General features: G+C 33.5%; 1 protein-coding gene across 3 annotated transcripts in view; it reads right to left on the bottom strand.

The window, feature by feature from the left end:
* LOC128207274 (disks large homolog 5-like) overlaps positions 1–12,441 on the bottom strand; it is a 75,424-nt gene that overhangs the window by 18,882 nt on the left and 44,101 nt on the right. For all 3 annotated transcript variants that reach the window (XM_052910110.1, XM_052910119.1, XM_052910126.1), the window contains 4 exons: positions 10,589–10,682; positions 7,305–7,521; positions 3,719–3,854; positions 2,933–3,060 (listed from right to left, as the gene is read on the bottom strand). In XM_052910110.1, the coding sequence (XP_052766070.1) occupies positions 2,933–3,060; positions 3,719–3,854; positions 7,305–7,521; positions 10,589–10,682 (575 nt within the window). The remainder of the gene's footprint in view (positions 1–2,932; positions 3,061–3,718; positions 3,855–7,304; positions 7,522–10,588; positions 10,683–12,441) is intronic.

Raw genomic sequence — 12,441 nt, 5'->3', positions numbered from 1 at the left:
AAAATATCAGATGGCAGTTTGTAGGAAAATTGATGTTTTATGGCTATAAGTGTTACTAAGAAAAAATAAATTTTCGGCAGTTTTTCAAACAATTAAGAAATGTTAGTTATTTTACATGACTAAATTGCAGGCATTGATGTCGAACAAAGCTGATTCTGAAACCATTTTTTTTAATGTTAAAGTTGTCAATCTGTGAGAGTGCAGCTTTAAGTACCAATCCTAATTATTGTTTTCTGTAAAAACAAATGTAATTTAGTATTATTTGAAATGTTACCTATGTGGTGCTATTTCTTGTACAAGGTGACACATGTAATTGTGTTATTTGCCTGGCAGCATTAGTGTTGGAATGGATATATGTATGTACACAATACGATAGGGTTATTAGTACTGCAATTTGATCCGGGGTGTCGTAATTTGACTCGAGCTTTTTTTTTGCAGATTCGGATTTCATGAGGCACAAGCAGAGTGAAATCAATATCAGTAAAATTCCACAAGCAACAATATACATGTTATGACGTACCCTGGATCAGAAACTGCGCGATATCGGTGAAACAATAGCGAATAATAATTTATGTGAAATAATAATAATAATAATCATAATAATCGGTGGACCTCTCCAAAATAATCACATGGATAAGATCTCGGATGAAATTGTGCTGCTTTTGATAGTATAAACTATATTTTTAGACACAGAAGGAAGTGTAAAGAATAAAATAATTATTATATGCTTTCTAGAGGTTTATAGAAATTAATCAGTGAAATAAAATTGATATTTCACTGTTTCAAGCAGTGAAAATATCAATTTGATATTTTTCACTGTTTTAAATATAAGCCCGCTCTCAGTTCCAAATCAAACTTCAGCACGCACAGGGCTGGGACACATTTTTATCAATGTCAATCTGAAACAATGTAATGTTAACATACAAATTCGCATGTTTTTCTAAAGATTACTTTTTTTGGCCTTGTGGACAGTTAAAATTCAATCCAGAAAGTGATTTCCCATGGCATGTCGCCATACAATCAAAGTTAAAAGGATGTTATCAACATTACTCCAAGAGGGAGGAAAAAACATTTTTCAATTTTAGATTCTGATCTAGCCACTCAGCTTTCAATTGACGATAGGCCATGCCCCATTTACACGACACTTTTTGTCATACAGCTATTCAATTGACCAATAAAAGCATTATATTTCATCAGTTTATAGTAGCACATAATTGTATAATTCTAAGAATTACTTAGACCATCCCTGTCAAACAGCCTCTGACAAATGATAAAACAGAGCTGAGGTTCCATTTGCCTCACTTAAATTAATTCCATGTTTAGCCTCATCAAGCAGGAAGGTTTTTAGGATTGGGTATAAAAAGACATTTAACCAAATCTTAATTAACATGTTTTTTCTGAGAGGCTGAGGAACTAAAATAACAGCTATCTGAGTCAAGAAATATGTTGTGTACAGGGAATAGTTTTATTTTCTGTATGTATGGTAACAGTAAATGTATAAGATATTTCCAAGTATATAAATTTCATTGGTGAAATCAACTTTCAAGGTCATTTAATGTAAAATGGATCAGAATCTGTTATTATCTATCGCACAGGTAGCTAGGTTTTGAAACTGGAATCTGATGATAAACCAAAATCAACTTCGAATGGCCTTATTATAGAAGCCACTCGAGTCATTTCATTATTAAAGAAAAAAAAGAATAAAAAAGGAAAAATTTGCTTGAAACAAAATCTATGTTCATCAAGTTCAACTAATTAATACAAGCTTTACTGAAAACAAAAGCACTTTTAAGGAGCTTCAATGTAAAGCAGAAATAACTATTGAAATCTTTGAGTTCATAATTGCATTGTACTGTTAAAAAAGAATACCATATTCATTTGATTATTCGAAAAGCGTTCTAAAATTTGCAGGGTTTTAATTTTCACAGAAAGTTATAATATCGAGGTCTTTGCGTTCGTAATTACATTTTACTGTTTGAAAGAATACCATATTCATTTGATTATTCTAAAAGCGTTCTAAAATTTGCAGGGTTTTAATTTTCACGGAAAATTATAAAATTGAGTGCTTTGCGTTCGTAATTACATTTTACTGTTTAAAAGAATACCATATTTATGTCACTATACTAAAAGCACTCTTAAATTTGTAGGATTTTAGTTTTCACGAAAAGTTATAAAGTATCAAGCGCTTTGAGTTCATAATTAAATTGTACTGTTTTAAAAGAATACCATATGTATTTAATTATTCTTAAATTACCGTTTAATTATTCTTAAATTACCGTTAAAATTGCAGAGTTTTAATTTTCACAGAAAGTTATATAATATTGAAGGCTTTGAGTTCATAATTCCATTGTACTGTTTTGAAAGGAATACTATTTATTTGAGTATCCTAAAAGCACTTTTAAGTTTGCAGAGCTTAAATTTTCATGGAAACAAATAAATAAAATTGTTCATATTTACTCTGCACTTATTTAAAGGAATACTATACTTATTAAATAGTTTAACAGAAACAAACAATGCACCTATTTCTGCAATCTTTGATTGGCACATTTTGACATTATACCAGGAGAAACTGTATGGTCAATAATTGCACAGTAATAGTTGTCCTGTTTTTTTTGCATAGTTTTTAACAAACCTAAAAATGAACACCAGTGGATAACCGCCTCAATTTCTCAAAACAGTTAAGTCTGTTATGACAGGATCAAGCTCAGCACTATTTGATTGGGGAATTGGGTATAAAATGTGAAATATTCTCTTTTTAAAGAGTTTTGAGGATTTTAAAGGCAAAAATAATTGAAATAAATAAGATTAACTACTTTTTGTTTTATAAAATCATATTTTAGTAAGTATTTTTGCTAAATGAAATACGATGCTTAAATAAGTTATGCTAAGAATTTTTGAGAAATATGGGCCAGTATGAAAGCCATGGATCTACCTGAGTTTCCCGTCTGCAGGACTGCCCTTGGTGACGTGGCTGACGAAGATTGACGTGTCGTTGGGGTACTGGGGATCATCCTTGCCTCCGACCAGCTCAAAACCAAGGTCATCCTTGTTCAGGCCAGTCTGTGAGAGAAATTTGAAATCATGAGTAATTGTTATGGTTCACCAGCTGTTATGAACAAAGGCTATTTTTTCTACTGTTGTTAAAATGACATAAAGTATAACATTAAATGCAATGTGAATATGGTATGAAGTATAATGTTAAATGCAATGTAAATTTATCAGGCAGACAGGTCTATAAAATCTTTAAGACCTAAATCAATCCTTGACCAATCTGTCTGTGTATTTTTTAATCAAAAAAGGGGGCTTCACTCTACAAATATTAAAGCCAGAGTTAGAGGCTGTGCTGTACATGTGTGTAATGTCTCTGGCCAACATGTTTACTAAGTTTTAATATCTTGAAGAGTTTAAGAGTTAAATCACCAAGGTTAGTTTTTGCACACCGCCAACAACACCAAGGCTATGAAAATACCTACACCTATTTTCTTTAAAAAAAAACAGACAAGCCTAACATCAATGACTTAATTGTACAATCTGTCTGACTGGACAAAGATTAAGGCGGAGTGAAAGTGAATGAGGAAAGGCGACAAAAATGGGGTTTTACAAAAAAATTTGCAATTCTCTAAGCTATGAGAAAAGCATTTCAGATTGCAACGTGTATAAAATGTGCCAGAATTCTTATTTCTACATTTACAATGGTTATAGTTCCTGCGCCAATTACCAGTTCAATATCGAGAGTTTCTGTCTCAAACTCCTGTAGATCAGCATCGATGGCGGAGTCCCGACTGTTGTTATGGCCGACGGAGTTCAGCTGGGATTTCCGACACTCCTTTTCGCTCACCATGTCAAACTTGTCTCTGCAGGAGGAATAAACTATAGTGTTATGTTTGCTATAAAACTTAACAAAAGTACCCAAAGCTGCTGCCAGTGATAACAGTCAATCTGGAAGAGTGCAGCTTTAAGATGTTTGTTTTGGTAGTTCCTTATCACTAAGAAACAAAATATTTGAGTTGGCAAATTTGTGATCAATCAATGAAGAAACATAGCCAAGTATTAAAAAGCAAGGCAAAATACATTAAGCGTTTTTCTATCCTTAAAGGGACTAGTTCATGTTTTTCAGGGTCAGATATCAAACGAACTAATTTTGTGTGAAATGTGGCTAAAATGCTTCATTCTTTGATAAAACATCTTCAAAAGTATTAAATAGAGCCCTTATGTTAATATTTATTTAAAAAATAAAACATTCTTTTTTTTGCCAAAAAAGTTAGTAACGCTACTGAAAATTGAATCAATCTTAGCCTTGATTTACAAAATTCTGTTCAAAGGACGTTCTGCGAGCTGCTGTTTTGAATTTATTCTTTAAAGTAAGTTAAATAACCCATTTTATCAAAGTTTTAAACAAATCATTAATGTTTTTGATCAAGTCCCTTTAATATTCATGTAATACAATTTTGTTATAACAAGCTTTTGATTTTTATCCAGTTTTATCTTGAATTATCAGTTGGACATCTCCCAATTAACTGCATCTTAATTCAAGAGCAGATTTCCTCTGTTTTTTACTAATTTCAAGTTTCAAAATCTATCATTCATAAGTAGTGTTATACACTGTTTTTCAAAAGCTGATAACTGCTGATAGCAAGCACTTGAACTCGTTATTAAGTTGTCAAAAATTGAGAAGTTGGAGTACCACAACTCAATAACTCTTAATGTATTTTGTATTCAACATAAGATTTTAAGTTAATCTAACATAAAATCTGTCAAGAGCTTAATCTTACTTTATATATCGTCCAAGGCCATTATTTACACTTTGGGTATTCATTTCTTCCTTTATAAAAAAAAATAAAATTTTAGCTTCAGAAAAACTGAAAGTAAACTCTTCCAAGTATACATATTAAAAAAATATCAATTTAAAAATGAAACTTAAAGAGAAATGTCTATGCACAAATTATAAGCAACGAGTTTAAAAGTGGTATGATTTATCTTGCCACCGACACTAAAAACGAACAAATTATGATGTGGTCTCACTTAAATTCAACTTGAGGAGCGGTCCCTTAGGACACTCAACTTCTTACTCAAGTGTTTACGAGCCAATGAAAAATATGTCAGACTCATATGCAAATTAGACACTTGACAATAGTGACCAATGAAAACATAGCTGTAAAAATTCAAGAACAAAGAAATTGACCTCATTTGGAACGGAATAAAACAAATATCAAAGATATTGGATATACACATGACATATATAGCTTTGACATATAGTTTTTATGACATATATTGCTTTGCACCTAAAGCATTTCTTTCATGAAATCTTGGAAAATGTTTTAAAACAGGAGTAATGCAGATGGTTAAAAAGTGCAAGACTCAGCAATTACTAAAGCAAGAGGTACGGGTCTTGATACACATGTTTTATCTCGGGTGTACCAAATTTCATTCCTATATCTTGAACGCTTATTAAGTTATGGCCAAACGTTAAAGTTTTTGCCAAACAGTGCCAACTACGACAACAACAACACCAAGACTACGACAACAACAACACCAAGACTACGACTACGACAACAACAACACCAAGACTATGACAGAACCTTAAATACTTTTTTTTTAAAGATAGACAAGCTGACAGGGTTTCCATTAAGAATTTGGAGCTGGAAGAATCAACTTCCCAACAATCAATATTGGAAGTTTTTTTTACTGAAATATGGAAAATTTAAGTCCCTCAAACAAGTTACAAATTGTTCCCCCTTTTTTCAACTATAATGTTTAAAATCAAATTATTCGCAACTAAAACTTGCTTACTTAAAAAATTTATATAATAATAATTCATTTGACTTCAAACTAATCTAAAAAGAGACAACAAAAGTAACATTTATACCAGGGTTTTCATATTTTGAACTTCCAAGCCATCAACTTAAAAAGTGTTGTTTTTTCAAAAATGAAGGAAGTTTTTGCACTTCCAAGGAATCAATTTTGGAAGTTTTATCCCGCTTCTAAGCCGTAATATTCTTCCAAACTTCCTTAAATGGCCGCTCTGAGCTGATGAAATATACTTCAATTAAACAGACACATAGATAGCTGATCACATATCATAAATGCTTTTAAATGTCAACTTGGTCAAAGAAGTAAACAGATTGTTGTCAAACCTGTTATGTCAGATCAAAACTTATTCTAATACGACATCCCTTACATTATTTGAGACAGACTTTAATACAGACTGAATGGCGAATATGGCTCATTCATTTAACACTTTACACTTTCCCCACAAACAACTACTGTTTCCTGTTTAGTGGCTTCTGTTCGCGAATATTACAAGATGTGATTATCATCTCCCACTTATGATAAGGGGGCCTTAAAAAACTGTGCAGTACTTGAAAACATGATTTTTGAAGTAATAACGAATGATTCTTTCTAGATCTTAAAATCATATTTCATATATTGAGTGTATAAGGGTGTTAGCTTAAGGGTAGCGGAAGGGTGCTGCATCCTGTCCCTTTTTCAGGATCACCCTTTTGCCCTCAAGACCAGCATGGGTACCCCTCTTCATAGCCCGATTCATTGAGCCCTTTTTAACCTTAGCACCCTGTCCCTTTTCTGCAGCGCCCTGTCCTTTTTAAATCCTGGCTAAAACCCTAATGTGAATGGTCTTAAACAATAAAACTTAAGCACAAGAGATGACTGCAAAATAGTTAGGTACATTTAACATATACAAAATGATTAAGAAGGGCGAAGCAAGGAAAGTCATCCTTTCTTAGTCATCAAGATTTTACTTAACATGTTCTGATTGTCTTCGATAATAATCTGTTTTCAACAGGCCCCGGAGAACCAAATTATGACATCATGGCTGTTAAGTGGTAAACCTACCTCTTAACAACCGAGCATGGCACTTATTCAAGGCCAATAGGCGAATTTTTATTGGCTGGAAATATAGGTTATAATCTAATTGCCAGATTTCTTCTTTAACTAGGGTAAATTTAATGAAAACATGCTTCCTAAAAGTGACGTATTGATTAAATGTAAATTGAACAATGATGCATTTCCTTGTTTCAAAATTGCTAACAAAACATAATGGAAAGTCTGCTCTCTTTTTTTACAGTAATGTTTACTCGAGACATCAGAGCTTCGTGGATTTTTAAAAAAAAAATTTGAGACAAATATCAACTGTTTTACGATTATTTAATTTTGACACAGACTAGTAATTAACTGGGACTAAACAAAAGCTAAAAAACAAACTCTCCAATAATTAAGAAATACCAAAAGTTAAATTGAATTGTTCCACTTTATATTCTCTTGTGTTACGTTAATCAAACCCGTACTTATAATCCTTCAGTTCCCGAACAGCGTCTGATTTCTGTTTCTTCATGTCGTCATAGTCCCTGAGGGCCTGGGCAAGGTCGCTGACTGCCCGATCCCGGTCTCTTCGTAGACTGTCACACAATGTCCGCATGCTGTCGCGTTCCTGCACAATCTTGTCACGTTCGCTCATAGCCCAGTCTCGACGATTTTTGTATATTTCTGCTTCATGCATGCCATCTGAAAGAAATCCGCTCGATTTTTAGTTTGTCCAATTCTTTTTCCAAATTATTCATGATTTTTTTACGGAGTGATCAAAATTAATCACAAAACAAAAAGTCAAAACTCGCTATGTCGAAGTGGCTGGGACCTCAGAATATATCTCGAAATATCAAACATTCAATATATTTGAGGTTAAAAAAGTGTATTACTAAACCCAAAACATTCGAAAAAAGTTTGACACAACCAAACATTGAGAAAAGCGAGTTTCGTCTGTATTAGTAAAGATCATTATTTTTAAAATTGTCTACTTATATTTTCAGTATGTTCATACAATCAAAAGAAAATCATCACACCAAATGTTTGCATTACATAACAGTTTTGACAGTGGGTCAAATTTCTCAAAGTTTTAGTACATCTGAAGTATCGGGGTGAATCCCCCCTTTGGCCTAAAAATTATGATTCAGTCCCACTTGAGGATGTGACGGGGTCAAGCCATAATGACGGCACTGGGCGCGGGCAGACCTTTATAAACACAATAACAACAACATCACATATCTTAATACTTCATAAAAAGAATAGTTTTAGGTGAATAACAAACAATACAGGTAATGCTAATAACATTAGCTTTAATGCTGCACTCTCACAGATTGACCGTTTTGACAACTTTTATATTTTTATATTTTTTGTCTTGGAATGAGCAAATTTTCATGGAATGTCTGGAAACCAGTGACATGAGGCTGCAGACAAAAAATCAGGTTGCAGTTTTTCATATGTACGGTTGAAAATTGATGTTTTATGGTTAAAAGCTTTACTAAAGAAAAATGGCATAAAACATCAATTTTCAACCATACGCAAAAATGGCTTATTCCAAGACAAAAAATAAAAAACAAGTTGTCAAAGCAGTCAATCTGTGAGAGTGCAGGTTTAAGCTTTTTTCCTCCATCCTTATCATGATAAATTAGTTATTGATGAAGTCTAATATGCGGTGTCTTAATTTGTTTTCATGAGTAATAAATGCTTACCGACTAAACAATACATCTAATGTCTAATTGTATCATTAGATGAATCAGAATATATTTATAGAAACAAAAACTTGGACAGACTCAAGGACATCATGGCATTAAACTAAGATTATTTTGAAAACTTTTTCACATCAAAAGGGGTTAAAAAAATAAATAAATGCCAGATGAAACATAACCACCTCTTTTTTGTGTTCTATTTTTGTTAAGAAAATTTCTCTGATAAAGCCGGATTTAGAGGGTTTTCCCATCAAATGTCATTCTAAACCGTACCACGCTGGCTTATCATCATGCACAAAATTAAACACATACAGTCTCTTTGATACAGGCCGGAAAACAACAATCACCAGTTGTGCAATTTCTCATTTTAACCAATTATTCCCCGCAAATTATAGGCTGAAATTATTATCTGATGTTGTTTGAAATCGCTGTTTATTCCATTTTCGCAACAGGCCCGCGAAGAATTGCTTCCATATGTCGCTGCTTTGTTACAATAACAACAATACCAATCATATGTTGTTTTTATTTACTTGTTAAGGAAAGCAGATCCTCTTCACATGCTTAGAGAAAATCGGTCAAAATTTGTTTCGGTAAGTAGCGAGATTTAACCCAAGTTTTGCACTTTTATAAGTTACTTTCAGGTCATAATTCTGAACTTATATTTTACTCCCATCTTTATACAACTAAGTCTACTCCCATCTTTATACAACCAAGTCTCATATACACCTCTCTTTTAAGTTGTCTTTAAGTTATCTAAGAAAAGATATTACTTAACATAACATCCAGTAAGATGTAAACAAAAGCAGATAACAATGCCAACCATCATGCATTTAGAGAAAAGCGGTCAAATTTAGTTTTGATAAGCAGCAAGATTAAACCCTTGTTTTGCACTTTTGTAAGTTCATTTCAGGTTAAAATTCTGTAATTTCACTCACATCTTTATACAAATAAGTCTAATGCACACTTCTTTTTTCAGTTCTCTTTAAGTAATCTAACAAGACATAACAATACTTAACAGAACATCTAGTATGATGTAAACAAAAGCAGATAGCGATGCCATCATATCAGTTTTCCTCCATAAACACATTGGCATTAACTCAGGAAAGATTTTAGCCAGACTGATTGGTCTTGCAAATATTTTGTGGTTGCCCATTTAGTTATTGCTTATCACATTAATGATGATAACGGCAAGGCTTCAACAATACCAAGACTTTTTTGACCAATGAGACAAATGCTAAAATTGTCCAAGCCAGTTTCTCAAAGGATTCAGGTAAAAGTACTGTACTTTGCAACACAGAATAATATATCCATTATCTACCAGCAAAATGATTTTTTTGTATTGGTCACATAAACAAGTAATTGGCAGCAGCTGTAGAGTGATATTGATTAATATAAATGTGTATTTTAAAGTTCCCAGTCCTACAGTACCTGCCTTCCAGTACTCTAGGTTTCTACATTAATTATCTGCCCCTGGGTACTCAGTCTTCCAGGAATCTCCGTCTCTACCTTGATTATCTGCTCTTAGGTACTCAGTCTTCAAGAAACTTCAGTATTTACCTGAATTATCTGCCCCTTGAAACTCAGTTTTCCAGGAATCTCTGTCTCGTAATCTTAATTACCTACTCCTTGAAACTCAGTCTTTCAGTACTCTCAGTCTTTACCTGACTTATCTGCCCCTTGAAACTCAGTCTTCCAGTACTCTCAGTCTCTACCTGACTTATCTGCCCCTTGAAACTCAGTTTCCCAGGAATCACCGTCTCTTCCTTAATTATCTGCCCCTTGAAACTCAGTCTTCCAGTATTCTCAGTCACTACCTGAATTATCTGCCCCTTGAAAGTCAGTCTTCCAGGAATCTCAGACTCTACTTGAATAATCTGTCACTTGGTACTCACCCTTTAAGCACTCTCAGTCTCTACCTGAATTACCTGCCCCTGGGTACTCACTCTTGAAGAAGTCTCTGTCTCTTCCTGAATTATTGCACCAAGGTACTCAGTCCTCTAGTACTCACCATAAAGTTTCTGTTGTAGTAGTTCAATCTGTTTGGTACTCAGTCCTCTAGTACTCACCATAAAGTTTCTGTTGTAGCAGTTCAATCTGTTTCTTGAGCTGTTCTGTCTCCCGGTTGAACTGGTCCATCTTGTCAGCATTTTCCTTCTGAAACTGTAAAAAAGCAGGGCTTATCAGTTTCTGGCTGGTCTTGTGTATTTTCATTTAAAACATGTTTTTTTTCCACTCAACAGATAACACTCAATGTAGTTATGCGGTACTTTTATCAGTAGAACCAGCTTAATTACCAAAAGAAAGTTAATTAAAATCTGAGATGTAAGCAACAGTTATCTTAACTAGTGAAGGCCGGCAAGCCCGGTACTGGTAAAACCTGATTGCTATTAAGTCAAAAGTTTGCTAAAATCTATTCCGCCAAGTACTTTTTTTAAGTAAAATACAAATTCAAGCTTGTTAATCTTAAGCTAATTTGAATGACTGATGTGATTAAGCCAAAAAAAATAAATCTACTTTTATTACATTAATTTTATCAATAATGAAAGTGACACAAGTAAAAATTGATCTAGTCTTGCTCATAGATTCAAAACCATTGGAACTATCTATGCAAACATTTTTTTTCCAACTGACAGAAAAAGCAACAATGTAACGAATCTACATCAAACAGAGTGCTCCAGATAAAACTAGAACTCCGCGAGTTGGATGTGTCGCCTGACGAATTATTTACTGTCGACATTAAAGCTGTTAGATTGGCATTTTATTCATTTATAGACAATGATGTTGCCATTTAACTTTCACGTGTAGGTGGCATTTGAATCCTCAATCAGATATACCTACGGAATAAGTTTCAGGTTGAAACCTCCTATAGTTTACGAGATATGCCACGGACAAAACCTAAGCAAGAAAATTAACAAAGGGCAATAACTCTAAAAATATGGCAGCAAGAGTAACGGTTCTTGTGCACTGCACTTGCCCTTAATGAGATCTATCTAACTATGAAGTTTCAAGTTGATACCTCTTATATTCTTCAAGATATGCCCCTGACAAAACTTTAAGCATGAAAATTAACAAAGGGCAATAACTTTAAAACTAAGAAAGCAAGAGTTACTGTTATTGTGCACTGCACTTGCCCTCAATGAGATATATCTAGCTATGAAGTTTCAAGTTGATACCTCTTATATTCTTCAAGATATGCCCCGGACAAAACTTTAAGCATGAAAATTAACAAAGGGCAATAACTTTAAAACTAAGAAAGCAAGAGTTACTGTTATTGTGCACTGCACTTGCCCTCAATGAGATCTATCTAACTATGAAGTTTCAAGTTGATACCTCTTATATTCTTCAAGATATGCCCCTGACAAAACTTTAAGCATGAAAATTAACAAAGGGCAATAACTTTAAAACTAAGAAAGCAAGAGTTACTGTTATTGTGCACTGCACTTGCCCTCAATGAGATATATCTAGCTATGAAGTTTCAAGTTGATACCTCTTATATTCTTCAAGATATGCCCCGGACAAAACTTTAAGCATGAAAATTAACAAAGGGCAATAACTTTAAAACTAAGAAAGCAAGAGTTACTGTTATTGTGCACTGCACTTGCCCTCAATGAGATCTGTCTAGCTATGAAGTTTCAAGTTGATACCTCTTATATTCTTCAAGATATGCCCCGGACAAAACTTTAAGCATGAAAATTAACAAAGGGCAATAATTTTAAAACCAAGAAAGCAAGAGTTACTGTTATTGTGCACTGCACTTGCCCTCCATGAGATCTATCTACATATGAAGTTTCAAGTTGATAACTCTTATATTCTACAAGATATGCCCCGGACAAAACTTTAAGCATGAAAAATAACAAAGGGCAATAACTCTGAAAATATGGAAGCAAGAGTAACAGTTCTTGTGCACTGCACTTGCCCT

Source organism: Mya arenaria, chromosome 2 (assembly GCF_026914265.1).
Source record: "Mya arenaria isolate MELC-2E11 chromosome 2, ASM2691426v1".
NCBI lineage: Eukaryota > Metazoa > Mollusca > Bivalvia > Myida > Myidae > Mya > Mya arenaria.
The sequence above is the reverse complement of the archived record's forward strand: the minus strand, read 5'-3'. Positions and strand labels throughout refer to the sequence as shown.